Source organism: Leuciscus leuciscus (assembly GCF_965113295.1).
Source record: "Leuciscus leuciscus genome assembly, chromosome: 10".
Lineage (NCBI taxonomy): Eukaryota > Metazoa > Chordata > Actinopteri > Cypriniformes > Leuciscidae > Leuciscus > Leuciscus leuciscus.
In genome coordinates, this window is record NC_138734.1 from 28,629,983 (window position 1) to 28,650,767 (window position 20,785).

Genomic DNA, 20,785 nt, shown 5'->3' on the forward strand with positions numbered 1-20,785 from the left:
GAAAGCCCTCCAGCTACATGATTACTGAAGAAACATCACACATTCACAAACACACACATATTCAATTCAAATTACGCTATTAAGTTATTAGGAGTCTAATCATTGAGTTTTGAAGGGTGAACCCCACCTAGAACATGGGGTTCAGAACATGTACAGGTGATATTTTACCCTGAAACCATAAGAAATAAGTAATATCTGGCTTAAAGAAAATTAGGACTGTTTATAGACCATTACGTTTTTTTTGCATTGTGACATTATTTTCATGACACTTAAATGCATTTCCCCTTCAATTCTTATTAATGTAATGCAAAAAATCTTATTCACATTACTTTAATGCAAAAAAATATGACATTACACTATTTACACTATTCACTGTTCAAAGTTTTGGGGTCAGTAAGATTTTCTTTAATGAAATGAATACATTTATAAATTGATCAAAACTGACAGTAAAGACATAATGTTACAAAAGATTTTTGTTTCAAATAAATGCTGTTCTTTTGAACTTTCTATACATCAAAGTATCCTGAAAAAAATGCATCACAGTTTCCACAAAAATAATAAGCAGCACAACTGATCAGAAATTTCTGTCAAAAATATTTTTAAAAATCTCAAAATTTTGAACTGTAGAGTGTATATATATATATACACAAAATATTATCACAAAATTGTTTTTGTATAAAAATGTAATAAACGTATTTATACATAAAAGTAATATTTGTTGCACTGCCTTTAATGTTTGCTAATAATAATAATAATAATAGTAATAAATCATTTCATAAGGTTTTCAATCAAGTCTCTGGATCCCTGAAAGTATTTTATATAATTGTATTTCATCAGGTAGTAATGAGAATTTGGGAGAAAATGTGCATTAAAGATCATGAAAATAATTTTAAAATAATAATAATATAGCTTTTTTTTCTCGGTTTGATTTTGGAGTAAACGTGGACATGTTTTTTTGAGATTCAAAACAACTTGTTCTCTCTGACAAAGTCTGTCTCACTCTGTGATTATCCTGTGGTGTATGTCTGCTGTCTGTGGGAGCTGTGAGTCAAAATCACTCAAACAGATGAAAATGAGAGATGGCAGAGCACAAAAACAAAAGAAAAGGGGAAGGGAAAAAAACAATGAGGGGAAGGAGGGGAGTTTGAGAAGCCCGGTAATCAGAGAAGGAGAATGAAGCCCTTGTTCCTTTGATTAAATCGCTTTGTCTGCTAATACCAATGGTTATGCCTTATCAACCGCTGCCGTTCCCCCCAAAACCTGCAATCCTCATAGGAAATCCCTAAATTACAACCGTGTTTCAAAAGAGCCAATCAACGCAACCCAGTGAGACAGACACACAGCACACCACATCCCTTTATTAAGACCAGCGCTGCCTCTTAAAGGCACTGAACAGCCCGAAGACACGTTCTAATGAAAACACAAGGCATAGACTTCCATCGTGTTTCATTAGTCTAAAAGTGAACAGATTTTGGATGATTGGCAGCTTCATATAATTCAACTCATCAGTCAGGACAGATTTTGGTTGAACCATGCGCTTCTTCGGTGGTCCTCTGATTGACAGCTCATAATTGATGGTTAAACAGGATGGTAGACAGCTGCACCCTGGTTATGACCCATATGGACATACGATGGATTAAACATGCCTTCTTGCAACAGACAGCTGGAGAACTGGGAGAGAAAGTGGGAGAGTGTATATATATATATAGTGGGGGAAATAATTATTTGATCCCCTACTGATTTTGTAAGTTCGCCCACTTACAAAGAAATTAAGGGTCTATAATTTTTATGGTAGGTTCAAAATATCAACCAATAAATCCAGAAAAAACACATTATTTTAAGGTTATAAATTGATTTGCATTTCAGTAAGTGCAATAAGTATTTGATCCCCAAGCAAAACATGCTTTAGTACTTGATGAAGAAACCTTTGTTGGCAAGCACAGAGGCAAGACGTTTCTTATAGTTGGTCACCAGGTTTGCACACATCTCAGGAGGGATTTTGGTCCACTCCTCTTTACAGATACTCTCTAAATCCTTAAGGTTTCTTGGCTGTCGCTTGGCAACTCAAAGTTTCAGCTCCCTCCACAGATTTTCTATAGGATTAAGGTCTGGAGACTGGCTAGGCCACTGCAAGACCTTAATGTGCTTCTTCTTGAGACACTCCTTTGTTGCCTTGGCGGTATGTTTAGGGTCATTGTCATGCTGGAACTTCAGTGTTCTGGCTGAAGGAAAGAGGTTCTCGTACAAGATTTTACGGTACATACCCCTGTCCATCAGCCCCTCGATACAGTGAAGTCGCCCTGTACCAGCATAATGTTTCCACCTCCGTGCTTGACTGTAGGGATGGTGTTCTCTGGGTCATAGTCAGCATTTCTCTTCCTCCAAACACGGCGAGTTGAGTTGATGGCATAGAGCTCAATTTTGGTCTCATCTGACCACAGCACTTCCTCCCAAGCCTTCTCTGAATCATTAGATGTTCATTGGCAAACTTCAGACGGGCTTCTATATGCGCCTTCTTGAGCAGGGGGACCTCGCGGGTGCTGCAAGATTTCAATCCATTGTGGCATAGTGTGTTACCAATGGTTTGCTTGGTGACTGTGTAGTTCCTCCCGTGTAGTTCTGGGGTGATCCCTCACCTTTCTCATGATTATCCTTACCCCATGAGGCGAGATCTTGCATGGAGTTACAGACCGAGGGCAATTGATTTTTCATTTTGTATTTCTTCCATTTCTGAATAATCACACCAACAAAAGTCTCCTCACCAAGCTTCTTGCTGACACTCTTGTAGCCCATTCCAGCCGTGTGCCGGTCAACAATCTGGTCCCTGACATTTGACAGCTTTTTGGTATTGGCCATGGTAGTGGAGAGGTTGGAATGGAAGATACAGATTCTGTGGACAGGTGTCCACTGACATTAGGAGTACTTTCTTAAAGTGACAGGACTAATCTGTGTTCTAGATGGACACATAACCAATCTGTGGGAGGCAGAATTCTGGCTGGTTGGTAGGGGATCAAATACTTATTTCACTTGATCAAATGCTGATCAATTTACAACCTTTATGTAATGTGTTTTTCTGGATTTTTTGGTTGATATTCTGTCTCTAGCCATTAAAATAAACCTACCATAAATATTATAGACCCTTAATTTCTTTGTAAGTGGGCGAACTTACAAAATCATCAGGGGATCAAATAATATATATGTATATGTCCCACAGGTATCTAACCTGTTTCTATCAGCAGGACTTCAGATTAAGTTGCCAATCTCTTTTGTTAACTTATCACAGCAGGTAAAGTAGTATCTCAGATGGTAGTTTGTTCCTCTCCAGCTGGTCAGGGCCAAAACTAAGAAGCTTTAGTCTCAACTACTGTATCCATTCTGGCACGTGCTTGCACACGCATTCAATGGAGAGCAGCCTTTAAAAACGGCTATCAAGAGAATCTCACATTAGTCACGGTACAGTTTTGTGGAGTGCACTAACGGCATTCATGTTAGATTAGTTAAGTGGATGGATTCTGCAGCCTGCCGGCTCAGCATTGCTGACAGTGGAAACGAGTTTTGTAAAGCTCCTTTCACTGTAATGAAGAATCACACACACAGATTCTCATTCTCTCTCACAGCATTGGATATTATGGAGAGTGTTAAGTATTTCGAGTCAGTTTTTGCATGCGAGTTTGCATGTACATGCATGTAGGCATCATGCCACAATGCAGTTAGAGCTAAGTGTCTTTACTAAAACTCCTGGCAGCCGCAGGCCACCGAGAATGACAGAGCGAACGAGAAAGACAGCGAAGAGGAGGAGAACTCTGCAGGGATGCAGTAAAAGTAACGTGCGTGAGGAAATCCTCTAATCAATAATTCAAACTGCTATAATTATACACATCTGTCTCATCGCAAAAAGAGAGAAAGAGAGAAAGAGAGAGAGTACTGCGTACTACGACACTGTAAAATATTAAACATTTCTTGCAATTTTAGTGCGGGACTGGAATCAAATTAGCACACAACACGATAAAAGCAATGTAAAAGCCATGAATGTAGGCCACTTCACAAAGGGATGTACATGTTCTTTTTATGTCATGTGAAGATAGTTTAGATTTGATTGAATTCATATATATTTTAATTATTAATCATAAATATAATTAAATAATATCAATAATTTATTATTAATTATGCATGTTCATATTTTCATAATGAGACACACATTTGTCTGTCTATCTGTTATATTAAATAAAAATTAAATAATATCAATACTATTTAGAACCATAATGACTTTATTATATATCGGCCACTTGATCTGCCTGACATGGTACTGTTTAGGCTTGATATCATCATGCTAATTTGCATTTGTGATAGTTTTTGGATCTCTTGGTGAGTTTAGTATGGATCTCTTTGATTATTTAATTATTAGTTCTTTTGATGGCCAGAAATGTCCACCCACACACACATATGTATAGAGAAATGTAGGCTACACACCCACACACAGAAAGAAAGCAAAACCATGTGTGCACACTCACATACTGTATGCACATCTGTATGAACAGAACTTTTACCTTGCGGCTGTTCGAGTAAATGACAGTCACGTGAAGTGTAGTGTATGAGTGGTTTGTCTGCTAACATGATTCACATAACTGGGCAGGCTTCTACGTGTTTTGGGATAATCATGGTGATTTCTAGTGGATACCTGTTATCTTCAGTGAACAAACAATATTATGCAACACTTTTGACTGTCATTCGAACTATAGACCTCAGAAAGCCATAGCGATGATAGTGACCCTCATGAGAGCCAACTGAAGCATTAAACCAACACAATTCCCAGAGAATTACACAGAGATTTCGTGCAAAGGATTCATGCAGGTGCACGTCCATTATGTCAAGGCATAAACAGCTAATCATCTCAAATTTCTCCTCAGCTGCACAAACTAACACACAAGTGACAGTCCTTGATAACCTTGAGCCAGCAGCATTCAGAAACACACAAGTGCAAGTGCACACACAAGGATCATCTCACGTCTTACCCTCTCCTCGCTATTTCGCCTCAGCGTCCCCACCGGCAGCTTGAGCAGGAGCCTGCGGGTCCTACCGGGCGTTACAGCCGCCTGGACCACCATGGTGTGTGTGTGAGCGTCTGGTCCGCGAGCGTTCGGTGTCTGCTGTCCCGCCACAGACAGACGGGTTGTTCCTCTCTCTCGCTCCGTCTCCACGGCTCCCTCCCTCCAATTTTCTAGCCTGTCTTTCCTTTCTCCCCCCTTTAAATGTGCCCGTGCCTTCTTTGTTGTGGTTTCTTGAACTCTTTCTGTTCGTTTTGCCTGTGTCTTTCAGCAGTGGGTGTCCTCAGTATGGTCTTCAGCCCATACTGTGGCAGCTTTCATACTGCCTTCTTACAAGAAGCGTGTGTGAGTGAGAGAGAGAGCAGAAGGGAGGGAGGTTGTTGTCTCTCTCTCTCTCTCTCTCTCTCTCTCTCTCTGGAAGTAGCCGTGGAATGGCGTGTGTTCTAGATACGTCAGCCTCGCTTCCTCCAGTCAAACTCAATCCAGGTCACTGGATTAATATGAGTATTATCACATACACACACAGTAGGTCACATGACACTATGCAAGAATGAACATGTGTGTTTATATAGCAAAGTTCATGCAGTTTTCTATATGTCAGTGTTTATGACGAGGGATAAAGTGTGTGTGAGAGTGTTGTTAAATATCCATTCTCCTGCTCAAACAGAATATCTGATGTTTTGCCATCTGCTGTTCAGATTAGCTGTAAATCCCATGGCTGCTTTCACCAGACAGACTACACACACACACACACACACACACACACACACACACACACACACACACACACACACACACACATATATATATATAAAGGGAAAATACCCTCAAGCTGCCAACAAGATTACACACTAGGGATCGCTGCATGTGTGTGTAGGACATTATCGCCTGTATGTCCTAACAGGGACCACGTCTTGTTAAAAACAGCACTAAACGCCTGTCCGTCCTTCTCTGCTCTTCAGAACTAAATGAAGCAAGCAGACAGCTAGTATTAAGTAGGTTTTTTAGGGAGATGTCTGTCTGGAAAATGCACTGGAAAGATTTGACGTATCGTCATATTTACAATAGAGTTTAAGAACAATCCTGTAATGCTCAAGAAATAGTCGGAATCAATCTTGGTTTGAAACCTCTAGTGAGTTGCATGCCTCCTTGTCTATATATAATTTTAAAGGAATAATTGAACCAAAAATGTAAATTCTATTTTCATGTATTCACCCTCATGTATTCACCCTCATGTATTCACCCTCATGTTGATCCAAACCTGTATGATTTACTTACAAATTTGAACAATATTTCTTCTGTTTTTGTCCTTAGAATTGAAGTCAATGGGGTCCAAAATAACACTGGACCCCACTTACTTTCATTGTATGGACATTTTTCAAAATATCTGGACTCACATAAGGGTGAGCAAATGATGAATGATTATTTTGGGGTGAACAGAATTGGACAGAATTAAAATTTTAGGGTGAACTATTCTGATGGGACCATTCCTCCTGTCACAAAGGATGTTCCAAAAGGTAGGCAGTGACGATATTCTGCCTTCTAAGATCGTTTTGATCATTTTCTAATGCAGCTCTGCAGAGGTCCCTTGTGGTCAAGGCAATCCCAGAATGCATTGTGATGAATTTAATAAAAGTTCAGATAAATATCAAATACAAAAACACATTTCATTAAATGATAAAAAAAAAAACATGCAAATGTCATCATAAAGGGTAGGCTCTTTTGACTTGTGCAAGTAAGCAACACAAGGAACACCCTACAAACCACATTGTAACACACGAAAAAAACACTAAGGGCCCTAGTCAGAAAGGTGACCCGTTCGGCACTATTGGGGGGCCCGCTCACCCCCTCCCTCTCTCTTTAATTATTCAGAGAGAGAAAGAGAGAGAGAGTGAGAGAGGAGCTTTCCTTCTAATTCCCGCTCAGCATCATTCATTCAGTAGCTGCTCTAGATTAGGAATATTAAAAACCGTTTCTATTTTTACTGTACTGCTAAGTCACCGAGGGTTTGGATGGCTCTTTGCACACTTGCCTTATATTATGGATATAGAGGAACAGTTCTTTACAGCTAAATTATGCCTTTGTGGTAAACCAAGATGGGGAACAGGGGAACTGATCAAATTTGTCACAACGTGTGAGCTGGTTCCCTCCCCACTCACACACCATAAACCAAGCTATTACTTCCTGTGTAACCGTGACATTCTTAATACAACCCGAGAGTGGATAAAACGCCCGGGGGTACGGGTACTAACTCACAAACATACCGTATATATACACCTGCCTGAGCATTTTCTCAGATACAGCAGGCCATTTTAGTAAATAGGTGAGCATGTCACCATTCAAAACACGGTAAATGAACCTGTCACAGTCTTACTGTTTGGCTAAGTCAATTTATCCAATATAATAACACAAATAAAATCTCTAAACGCCCTCAATAACACAAAAGAGAGTGTACGGCATAGGATGGGGGAGGCTGCTCGAGTCTTGCTGAGATGTTCTAATGGAGTTCTGGAGCTCTGCCTCTGTTCTGGGACTGCAGGGGATCTTCCAGACCCTGTTTACACAGCACCCTGTAATCTTAGCCCATGGCACTGTGTGTGTATGTGTGTGTGTCTCAGATGGCGTCCATTGCAGTCTGTGTGGCTGTTATCCAGAGCCAGTTTTCATAAATTTCCATAATTAAAACCCTCCCCACACACACACAAACACACAAAAAAAATCTATCCACACCAACGCTCTTCTCAGAAGTTTGAACTCGGTATAAGACCTACTTTGGTGCGAACGGAAGCCAATTGGATGGAGAAGGAGAAGGAAAGGGTTTTGAAATACTTAACGTGGGAAAGGGTGAAGCTGAGAACAGTGAAACAAGAAAGAGGGAAAACACAAGCGCCGAGAGCAAGGGTTTGTTGGCCATATTGGAATAATTCACTTCAGTGAAGCAAATTGATAACGCTCCTGGGGTTATTGAGTCTATAAATTATCAACAGCCACTTTAATTTTCCTCATTAAAATAAAGCACATATCTGTTATCAAGTGCTGCAGATGGTTTTTGGAAATACTGATTTGTTTCGGGAGAGAATATTCAAAGGATATTCAAATATTCACTATAGAAAACATAGACTTAAATGAGCCGTATTCTATGATTTTATAGCATTTTAGTGTTGTTGTTTTTTTTCCTGTCTTTTTTTCTTCAATCTCAGTAAAAGTATTCGGCTAAAAAAATATTTCAGCACCCAAAGTCATCATTTAGTTTAATATGATCTTTTCAGTTCACCTTCTATTGAAAACAGTCTCTACTTCAGAGTAAAAAATAAAACACGTAATTGTGACAGTTTAAAATAAGAAAAAAATTTTTGAGAGATTTTGAGATAGAAGGCAGTTATGAGAAATAAAGTATAAAGTCATAGTGTAAGATACAAAGTTACAATTAAAGGAAATAAAGTTGCGTTTATGAGATATAAAAGTTGCAATTATGGAAAATATACTTGCAATTGTGCAATACAAATTGATATTATTAGATATAAAGTAAAAATTGTAAGATTTATGAAAAATTAAGACGCAATTGTAAGATAAATTGCAAGATAAATTGATTTAAATATCAAAGTGACAGAAACATCATTGCGAGACAATACATGGGACGATGGGAGTCACCCCCTTCACCAGTACATGCACTGAAAAACGTCTTACATAAGGCATGACGAGGGCACACAAGTATCTACGAAAACTCTATTCAAATACCAAATAAACCACAACAGCGATAGGGACCGACTGTTTTGTCCTTGGTGGAAAGTTTGAATACTGGGTGCCATTGCTTTGTGAGCTGGAAACATGAAAGAAAGAACCTGCAGTTTCTTCAGGCTGAAACATTGGGGCAATGTTGTGTGTGTGAGGTGCATTTACAATAGAAGTCACTGAATACATCACAACACCGCAGCGCTGCCAAACGCACGAGCCAAAGCCAAACAAACATACACAATAGGCTTTATCGCTCATTCTTTATAATGGCCGGTTTCACCCTGTCCTCTAGTTGGACGTTGTTACTGTTGGGAGACTCACATACACACTGTGCAGTTGTGTGTGTGATGGAGGGCCAATAAAATGGAGTCATGGCCAGCTATGCCCTTTACACCACCCCATTGTTCCCATGGTGACAAGCGACAAACTACTGGCCATGCCCTCTGCCATTTGGAAAAATAAAACACAAAAAAATACTTTTATTCACCAAGGACATTGTAACGCTCTGGCTGCAATGAGAACACAAAGACGAAGGAGATCAACACAATCTCTTTAATAAATCCAAAAAGGTAACAAAGAACACGCAGCAGATCACAGGAATAAGCTTAGCACAAACGAGACCGAACACTGAACAAAGGGAACTAAGGCCTTAAATACAAAGGGAGACTACAGATAAATATAAATATATCAAAGTATAAAATAATACAAATATCAAAGGAACTGGGAACAGGTGAGTAACTAATTAGAAACTAAGACAACAGATGAGTAAACTATGGAAACAAACAAGGAACTAGAACACGGGCAAATGGTAACAGTGGAAACCAAACTAAAACAATCAAACTAATCAGAACTCAACATAACCCTAACAGATCCAAGCAAGGAAAGGGAAAACATTTATAATGTTACAAAAGTTTTCTATTTTAGATAAATGCTATTCTTCTAAACTTCCTACTCATCAAAGAATCCAGATTTATTTTTTAATTTTTTTTATTATTCTTTTTTATTAATGTTTCCACAAAAAAATTTAAGCAGCACAACTGTTTTCAACACTGATTATAAAAATGTTTCTTCATCACCAAATCAGTATTAGAATGATTTCTGAAGGATCATGTGACACTGAAGACTGGAGTAATGATGCTGAAAATTCAGCTTTGCATCACATGAGTAATTATATTTTAAAACATTTATATTATATATAATATATTTATAAACATATACACTACCGTTCAAAAGTTTGGGGTCAGTAAGATTTTTTTGTGTTTTTAAAAGAAGTATCTTCTGCTCACCAAGGCTGCATTTATTTGATAAAAAAAAAATAAAAATAAAAAAAAATTGTGAAATATTATGAAATGACTGTTTTCTATTTTAATATATTTTAAACTGTAATTTATTCCTGTGATCAAAGCTGAATTTCCAGCATCATTACTCCAGTCTTCAGTGTCACATGATCCTTCAGAAATCATTCTAATATGATGATTTGATGCTCAAGAAACATTCATTATTATTATCAATGTTGAAAACAGTTGTGTACAATTTTTTTCCAAAATTCTTTGATGAATAGAAAGTTCAAAAGAACAGCATTGATTTAAAATAGAATATTTTCTAACATTATAAATGTCTTCACTGTAACTTTTGATCAGTTTAACTCATCCTTGATGAATAAAAGTATTGATTTATTTTATTTCTTTCCCCCAAAAATACAATTTTAATTCTAACTGACCCCAAACTTTTGAACGGTAGTGTTTAATGTTACAAAAGCTTTAGATTTCAGATAAATGCTGTTCTTTTGAACTTTCTATTCATCATAGCATCATGAAATAAAAATGTAAATAACTGTTTTCAACATTGATAATCATAAATGTTTCTTGAGCATCAAATAATCATATTAGAATGATTTCTGAAGGATCATGTGACACTGAAGACTGGAGTAATGATGCTGAAAATTCAGCTTTGATCACAGGAATAAATTACACTTAACTGTATATTCACATAGAAAATAGCTGTTTTAAATTGGATTAATATTTCACAATATTACTGTTTTTGTTTGTATTTTTAATCAAATAAATGCAGCCTTGGTGAGCAGAAGAGACTTCTTTTAAAAACATTAAAAATCTTACTGACCCCAAACTTTTGAACGGTAGTGTATATTAAAACAGAAAATGGTTATTTTAAATGGTTAAAATATTTCACAAATAGCTGTTTTTACTTTATTTTTGATCAAATAAATGCAGCCTAGGTTAGCACAAAACACCCCTACTTTTGAACGGAGTGTATATCATAGGGTAGAAACTCAAGAGCATTTACCTCAAATTCTTATTTACTTCAAAGTCCAATTACATCACACCCTTATATAAAAGGCTTCCGACAGCATACATCTCTGGGAACATAACCTTCATTATTTGCTCCTAAAAGATCTGACGACAGAACATCACACATCACCAAAACCAGTTTTTAATGTGACAGACTGTTCAAGGAAATCAAACTTTTTTTCTGGAACAAAATTAATCTTTTCCAAAAATAACATCAGAGGAATTGTTGAAATATCTTACGTCAGGAGATTAAAATAAAGGGATTATAAACCGGTTGGGTAAAAATAATCAGAGCTTTGTTCTCAGACTTCCTGAAGGCACTGTAGGCTCTTGATGAGAGACATATGCTGTTCAGCTCACAGAGACTACACAAATCTAATTATTGTCAAAGTCATAAACAGAAATATAAGGAAAGACATGCTGATTGTATTCAAACATGAGTTGTCTTTCATTTACTCACACTGACAACTAGATTTTCTTAAGAGTGCAAAATAGGGTGATCTGGATGTTTACCAGGGCGTTTATGTATTCTGAGTGGTTGCTTTACTAGCCCACCAAGCAAAAAGTGTCCCACCCTCAAGATCATGTCCCTCTTTTAATGTAAGTCTATGGAATTTTTTCCTCTTGTTTTATTGTCCACCAGGCTAAAATTTGTGTTTCAGTGCAATGGAATTTACAGCAGTTTTTCTTTAACTGGCACACATGCACACACACACAAACAACCAGATTGCACTGCGAAAGTCTGTCAGGCCTGCGGTGTCTCACTCAGGTGAGATGATTGAATTATTTACAGAAGTGAAAGTGTTAACTTCAGCATAAACTTTTTTTCATCCGCATCATCATTTTCATCACCTTGCCGTCACAGATGAAGCACACATTTGAGCAAAAGCCAAGATCAGATGGAAGAAACAACTCAAAACCTAAAGCAATAGTTCACCCAAAATGAAAATTCGCACTTTAGATTAGGGTCCAATTCTCACTATAAACTACGACTTTTGTAGTTAGTTGATACGTTTAGGCATTGGCTAGGATTAAGGGATGTAATACGGTCATGCAGAATAAGGCATTAATAAGTACTAATAAACAGCCAATATCCTAGTAATATGCCTGCTCTTTTCAAACCTGTATGACTTTCTTTCTTCTGTGGAACACGTAAAAAATATATATTTTAAAGAATTGTTTATGTTCATACAGAAAAAGTTAATTAAGGTCTAAAATAACATTGGACCCCATTGACTTTTATTGTTTGGAAAATAAAATTTGTTGTGTTCCACAGAATATGGAAAGTCAAAAAGATTGGAACAAAATGAATGAATAATAATAATAAATATACATAATTTTCATTTTGGGGAGAACTATACAAACTATAGTAAACAAAAAGGAAACAGACCATATATGGTATTTACATGTTATTCCAAGTTACTTCAAAGAATATGGAGCTGTCACTATATTTTTGCCATTTTTTTGTTACACAAAAGGTAATGAAAAGTTTCCTTATTGGCATATGTGACCCTGGATCACAAAACCAGTCACAAGTCGCACAGGTATATTTGTGGCAACAGCCAACAATACATTGTATGGGTCAAAATTATCGATTTTTCTTTTATGCCAAAAATCATTAGGCTATTAAGTAAAGATCATGTTCCATGAAGATATTTTGTACATTTCCTACTGTAAATATATAAAACATTTATTTTTGTGAGTGAATGCAGCACAATAGCGAACATAAATGGACAACTTTAAAGGCGATTTTCTCAATGTTTCGATTTTTTTGCACCCTCAGGTTCCAGATTTTCAAATATCTCGCCCAAATAGTGTCCTATACTAACAAACCATACATCAATGGAAAGCTTATTTATTCAGCTTTATTTTACCGCATTATTATTTATAATCTCAATTTAAAAAAATTACCCATGTGACTGGTTTTGTGGTCCAGGGTCACATATATGGTTGCATAAAGAATTTTTAACATCAATGAAATGTTTAAAGGCACTTTATAGTGGAAAAAGATTTTTCAGATTGTTCAAATGTTTTTGTTTTTTTATAAACGGAAAATTATTTGAGGAACCCAAAAGGGTTCTTCTACGGCATCAATGTGAAAAGCCCTTTTGGAACCTTTCTTTTTAAAAGTGTAGTGGAGAAAGAAAGAAACAAAAAGAGAAAAAGAACTTAATTTGACTTACAAACACGTCCATTAGCATGTGCTCCAGAGTTGTTTCCAGGTCATCAAGTCTTGCTGCCAGTGTCATGATGGCTTATGCAGTCAACTAACTCGACATAAACTGATGATAACTTCAAATACGAAGAAAACAAGGTTGTTTACATCAAATGTTTGCGCACTACAGCCAAAATGGACATCCAGTTTCCAAAAATCTGAACATGCATAATTGGAATGTCGACATATCCACATGCAATGTCCAAAATCCTTTTCTTTTAATCAACGTTCTGTATAACAGCCAAAAGATATCTGGATCACAGAGGACCACACCAAACACAAGGTCTCTTGACTGTGCTTCTCATAGGTCCGTCCCGGATCAGATTGTGTCAGACTGGACTCCAGATCCAGAAGATAGCTCTAACTAGTGTATGTGTTTCTTAACATCCACATGAAGACCTCCCCTTCTTTGGCTCAATTCTTGGAAGACTGCACCGTATGACAACCACATGACACCTAAGTCGCTCATAGTCTTCCTCCAGCCGTGAACACTTTCACACGCAGGACATCACTGAGACAAGAACAGACCGTCCAGCTCACTTCACATAAGGACAAAACTTCATTACTGAGGATGACCAACCGTCTATGTGTGTGTGGAACAGTGTGTCCGCCTCTTCCTGGAGGCAGTGGACCCACAGTAGACCCCATTGTGCACTGGGACCCATGAGGATGAGGAGGACCCGCGAGGGTGTCTGTGTCTAATGCCCGACTCATTCACACGGGCCTTCTGATCAATGCGGCTTTGTGTTGCCCATTAACGAAGGGCCAAGAATGTCTCTGTGATGGCCCGTCCACAAAACAAGGCAATGTGCCGAGTCTCTCCAACTTATGTAAGCGATCGAGAGTTTACCACTGTTTACGTCGCATGCAATGCGATTACTCTTCTCAATATAAGGTGTGGAGAGAACGGTGAGATAAAGAGACACAGGGGTGTAATTATAAATAGCAGGATATGACTCCATTTGAGTCACAAGTTTAAAGTGTAGACAGAGAACACACACACACTTACATACAGATGCTAACATCTGCTGGCAAATCAAACAGGCCTTATCCTGTAAAATGCAAAGCTAAAAAAACTTTCCGAAGCTGAGGCGGCCATATTCTGAATCAATGATCAAACACGAAATTCATTTCATGCATTCATGTACGCTTCACACTATCAGAACCTAATCTTCTGCATAATGAAAAATTATCAGAGGTCTTAGTGTTTTAAAAGAGCTTCTTTTTATAGAGCTAACACCATAGAAACACATTTCCTCATGTCTTAAAATACAATGGAAAAGTATACACTGGTTTTAATAGCACTGAGGCATGTTTAGATCTGAATACAATTGAAACTTTATACTTTATACTCTATATAAGCTAAATTTTACACGATACAAAATGTGCCAGAAATAAAACAAAAAGCGGCGGAGTGTGTTTCACTCTCCACAAAGGGCGGCTATAGTGGACATTAGCATAAAGGGTCAGTTTTGGTTCAATTAAGATTTTTAAATATATCAATACTTTAATTTATCAAATATACATTAAATTGATAAAAAATGACAGTAAAGACATTTTGTTACAAAAGATTTGTATTTCAAATAAATTGTTGATTGAACTCAAAGAATCCTGATAACTGTCTCACAGTTTACACAAAAAATAAGAAGCAGCAACAACTTTTCAACATTGATAATAATATGAAATGTTTCTAGAGCAACAAATCAGCATATTAGAATCTGACGGATCATGTGACACTGAAGACTGCAGTAATGATACTGAAAATTCAGCTTTGCATCACAGCAATAAATTACATTTTAAAATATATTACAATAAAAAAACGTATTTTAAATTGAAATAATATTTCAAGTTTTACTGTATTTTTGATCAAATAAATGTAGCCTTGGTGAGCATTAAAGCCTTATTTCAAAAACATTTGAAAAATCTTAACGACCCCAAACTTTTAAATGGTATGTCCATGTCAACCCATTTTTAACCATGGCTGAAGGCCTGCAGACCAATCCCATTATGAGGGACACAGCCAGCAGTACATTAAACTCTCGCTTAAGTACAGGTGGAGGTAATATTCAGTGTGTTAACTGCACAAATGACCAGATAAGATGACAGGACTGATGCAAGCACAACACTGACTTGTAAGAGGGTTGACCTATGACCTCCATGAAAATGACAGGTTCACACACGCACACCTTAAAGTGACAATTTGTTACATTGAAGTCTTGTTGACCCCTTGACCGTACAATTTAGTCTGGTTGATAATGACCGTTGACGCTGCAGAGCAGGGATGGAAATTAACTTTTTTTGTCCACCGGCCACTGTGGCTGGTGGATTTCAAAATCTACCAGCCACTCAATGTTTTTACCAGCCACTTTCTTGTTTTTAACCGACAATGTGTAACTGCATGTGAAAATTAATACTACAAGATCTACAATACTTAAGCAGTTTATTTAATCTCAAGTCTCAATGAAATACTGACATTTTCTCTTTCTCTCTTATATATATATATTTCTCTTTTTTACCTGGATGTGGCATTTGAATGATTCGTGGTCTTTTATGGCTTCCAGTTTTAGGTTTTTAGTCCCAACAATGAAACTAGGGCAGGGCGATATGGACCAAAAGTCATATCCCGATTATTTAGGCTGAATATCGATATACGATATATATCCCGATATTTTTTCTGCAAAGTGAGAGCAAATGTTCAGTCAAAGTCAAAGCCAAATATGACATGTCACAAGTAGTTTTATTGAAACCGGCTATTTCCACACACACAAGTACTGTCCCCCTTTACTTAACATAAATTGTAAGAATATGACTAATAGTAAAGACTAGTACTAATAAATAAACATTAGGCCTATGCTAAAGCTATTAAATAGCAATTCCAAACTAGTTTTTGTTAATACAATGTTGGTATGAGCCACTAGAGTCATTTAAAAATATAAAAAATAACACAAAGAAAAATAAAGTGGCATTTTGGGGTTAATATGGAAACGACAGTTACCATGGTGAATACACAATATTAACAATAACTGTTAATGAACCATGGAAACTGCTCCTGATGAATAGTATGAAAATCATCCCTGCATTACTTTTATTTTGTGTAATTTACAACGTAACGGCGTTGCATGCTCGTAGTTTATTTTGCACTTTATATACAGTGAGGCGATACACAGCGCGCGCCGCCGCATTTGCGCGTGCATTTGAAGAGTGTTCGCTATGAGAACAGGATAACGGCTGACGTGACAGGACAAGAAAGTCCGTTTTTCTGAGGTGAAAGACTTTATTTCAGCGTACACTTATGTCCTCTAAAAGTGTCCGCCGTCTGTGTAAAACAGTATATTTTTATTTACCCGCCACGGTGGCCGGTAGGTGAAGCGAATTTACCCGCCACAACACAAAATCACCCGCATTTGGCTGGTGGCGGGTGCTAATTTCCATCCCTGCTGCAGAGGCAACTTATCTTCAGAGGTCAAAAGTGATTACATCCTAGTGTATTTCTGTGCATATTCAATAGATATTTCAAAAAGTAAACAAACCAACATCACTATCATTAATGCTTATGAAGACTTCAGATGCAAAAGCCTCTAAGTGCCATCTGAAATTTTCTTCTAAAATGAGCATGTCTTTCAAGCTCGTATGTTTAAGTTCAGTAATTTCACTTTAATGACAATTAATAGGTCATTTTCATTGCCATTAAAGTGAAATAACTGAACATAAACATAAAAGCTTGATAAAAATGATCATTCTAGAAGAAATTTTCAGATGGCACTTAGAGGCTTTTGTATCTGAAGTCTTCTTATGCTTATTATAATTATGTGGTTTAGAACAAAACTCTTACCCTATAGTATATCAATGCATTGAAAACCATACACACCTTAACTGCAGGGTGTTCCACCAACAACACATCAGCATAATGGTATGTGGGCAAGCAACACTTATTTTAAATCACGTGCTTCTTTAAAAAGAAACTTTCCAATATGTAATTTTTCAGTGCTACACTTTATTTGACAATTTCCAGTGCCTCCTGTTCAAATAGTTTGTGCCAAGTGCCAACAATCATTTATTTAATCTCATTTGCATAGATGCTAATCATAGGCATAATCAAGTATGCACACTTTTCTAGTGTAACTGTAAAATGCTTTCTTACCATAAATGAGAACATGGTCAACTTTAGTTTTTAGTCCAGGAAGACACTCTTCTTCACTGTCACATGAATTATTTCATTCTGCTCTGGGAATGACTCAAACTTCCTGCTGTTCATGTTCAATGTCACAGCCAAAATCCTCAGGGTTGCCAGAACAGAGCACATTTTTTGATTAAACGCAGCCGTCTGTCAGATATCCAAAGCGCTCTGACCATGTTCTGACAGTCCACATCCATTCAGCAGCAAATTAACTTTGCAGCTCAGTCTCGTTTTTGGTTCAGAAACAAAATTTCTCAGCCAGACTCTTCAGTGCACATGCAAACATGACCTACAGCCACTCTCACACGCTCTTCTAGGCTTAACACACACACGAGAGGAGAAAGACTTAGGTGATCCGTTTTAGTCCTGACCTAAAGCCTCTTTCCAGCTTTTCTTAACTGACAAACATCACTCCCCTAATCCACTATGGTATGCTGTACATATTGGTTGTTAGTTTTTATATATTTATTTTTACCTATACAACTTACAAGTGAGTGTAAGTCTAAGGGACTTTATTAGGGTTTTTTCCCATAACTCGAAGTAACTCTAATCATTGTTCAGCCAAAGAACCCTATCAGCCTGACATTTACACACAACCACATGCTCGCCCACTGACATCAGGAGTAAAGATGGCCAAAACACGCTCTCACATCTGTTCTGTTTGATTCCTTTTATCCATCTATTTAGTGTTTGTCCTCCTACATTGAGCTAGGTGGGGCATTATTTACACTGGCACATACACAGACAATTTTGCCAACAAAGATCTCAGTGTTTGCACTGACAGCAACCTTCAGAATGGCAGAATGGAATTAAACTTTGTGAGGATTCTAGCAAAAATTATATATATACTGTATATATATATATATATATATATATATATATATATATATATATAAAACTATGACTTTTGCCTCAATAAACTCCTAATTACTGCTTATTAATAGTAAGGTAGTTGTTAAGTTTAGATATTGTGTAGGATTAAGGCATGTAGAATATGGTCATGCAGAATAAGAAATATGTGCTTTATAAGCATTTATAAACAGCCACTATCTTAGTAATATGCATGTTAAAAAGAAACTAGATAATAGTGAGAATTGGACCCTAAACTAAAGTGTTACCATTGTAAATTAAATATATAATGGATATATATCGAGGCCATGCATTGCAGATCTTTTAGCTCCTTTTCTCTCACTCTCAGCTTGCATGTCTTGAAAACAGGATTAAGCACTATGTGTGTCCACTTTAACCCCTTAAATAGTCTTGAGATCAAGAGTCTAAATCACAAGTCCACTAAGTGGTTTGCTTCTCAATTGCTCTTAACCTACTCTAACATGATGCAACTTTAAAGTCACTCACTACACAGAAATAACATTGTAATCAAGTATTCTGTGATGTGCAATTATGTGATGTGATGTCAGTCAACAAACCACAGAATTTGAAAATGTCTTCTTCACTGTATGTGTGTGTTTGTGTGTATCTGTGTAATAAAGAGCTCTCTGTATTCTCTGTGTTTCTCCCTGTGTATCAAGGTGACCTTGACTGCAGCAGTGTAAACCGATATCCTCACACTCCTTCAGTCTTCTATCTTTCATTCCATTCATAGTTTATTCCTACTGATTATTCTTATTCTGCCTGTGTGTCAGAACCACGGTATCACTGCGTCTACTACCCACAATGCTCTACTTTTCCACCTGAGTCAGCATTGGCTCTCTGACCTATATAGAGCTTTTTGCTTCTCTCTCTCAAACACACACACACACACACACACACACACACACACACACACACACACACACACACACACACACACACACACACACACACATACATATACATACTGTTCATATGCCCACACACCATCGATGGGAACCTGTGTAAGTGAATCTCTCTGATAAAGACGCAGTACGGTGAGTCACGAGTCAGCATTTTCTGCCCTACTAAACTCAGCCCAGTTTTATACTGAGAACAGCCATAATTCAGAACGACACACCAACACACACAGCATCTACTCCAGAATATCGCAAGGATCCTCTTATAAATTAAACAGTCTGGGTTATTTTTAAAAAAGGCATTAAAGTTACAGCAGGAGCATGTCAGGAGACTCCCAAAGGACATGGTACAATACTTAAAACACCACACACACACACACACACACACACACACACACACACACACACACACACACACACACACACACACACACACACACACACACACACACACACACACACACACACACACACACACACACACACACACACACACACACACACACACACACACACACACACACACACACACACACTCTCTCTCTCTCTCTTAACTTAACACGTACTGCACAAGAATACGCTATTATAATCACTGCTACATATGCCCACATAAACGGTGTCATGTATGTGTGTGTCCATTCATCTCCCTTCTGTGCTGCTTTTGCTTAGACATATGCTAGAATATAGCACAATATAAATTCAAAAGAAATCATAATAGAATGTGAATTCAAACGTGACATGTAATTTAAGTTTAAAATCAAATTTAAAGTGGAATATACATTTAACATGTATATTCATGTGTATTGTGGAGTGTGTAAATTCAAATTTAAATGAAAAAATGCACAATGGAATGTAAAGTCAAATGTGGATTGGAATACTGAATCAAATGCAAGCAGAATACAAAGTCAAATGAATGTTTGAATTAAATTTGAAATGTAAAGTGGCAGGTAGAGTCATGTAAAGCTGAATGTAAAAGAAGTGGAGTGAAATGTAAACTCAAAAAAACTAAACTAATTTGAATTTCAGATGTGGATTTTAAAGTAAACTCAAAAATGTAGAGTGGAATGTAAAATTAAAATGCAAAATGGTCATGTAAATAAAAAATCTATACGTAAATGAATTTACAATTATATGTCTTTTATACTTTATACGGTCATACAATCATCATTTATTCTTCAGAGGTAATATACCTACAGTAATATTACTGAAAACCATAGAAGACCTCAATCTGACTACCAATTTATAGTGCATTCTGACCCACCACTTTTCACAGAAACAACACTCTTGACTGCATAACTGCACGTGTGGAAGAGAGATGGAGTGTGTGTGTGCGCGCTCATCCGATCTTTAACTCATCTAAACGACATTCTGGATCGCATAAACCAATTTCATGCATGAGGTGAACCAAAGGATCAGTGTTCATAATCACCCGAAGTGTGTGCATAAACTGTGCCTCCAGCTATACAGCCAGATCCAAGCAAAACACTGACAATTAAATAATCAACAATGATCACCTAAAATCTCATTGAGTCACC

The 20,785-nt window shown here is 37.2% G+C and overlaps 1 protein-coding gene across 6 annotated transcripts in view; it reads right to left on the reverse strand.

The window, feature by feature from the left end:
• frmd4a (FERM domain containing 4A) overlaps window positions 1-20,785 on the reverse strand; it is a 154,013-nt gene that overhangs the window by 76,204 nt on the left and 57,024 nt on the right. Inside the window, exon 1 of one of the 6 annotated variants that reach the window (XM_082181785.1) lies at window positions 13,273-13,796. The exons of 3 other annotated variants lie outside the window; for them this stretch is intronic. In XM_082181785.1, the coding sequence (XP_082037911.1) occupies window positions 13,273-13,338 (66 nt within the window). In that variant the 5' untranslated portion in view covers window positions 13,339-13,796. Of the gene's footprint in view, window positions 1-5,012; window positions 5,482-13,272; window positions 13,797-20,785 lie in introns of those variants that run through there. 2 more of the 6 variants (XM_082181784.1, XM_082181783.1) reach the window with 2 other exon arrangements.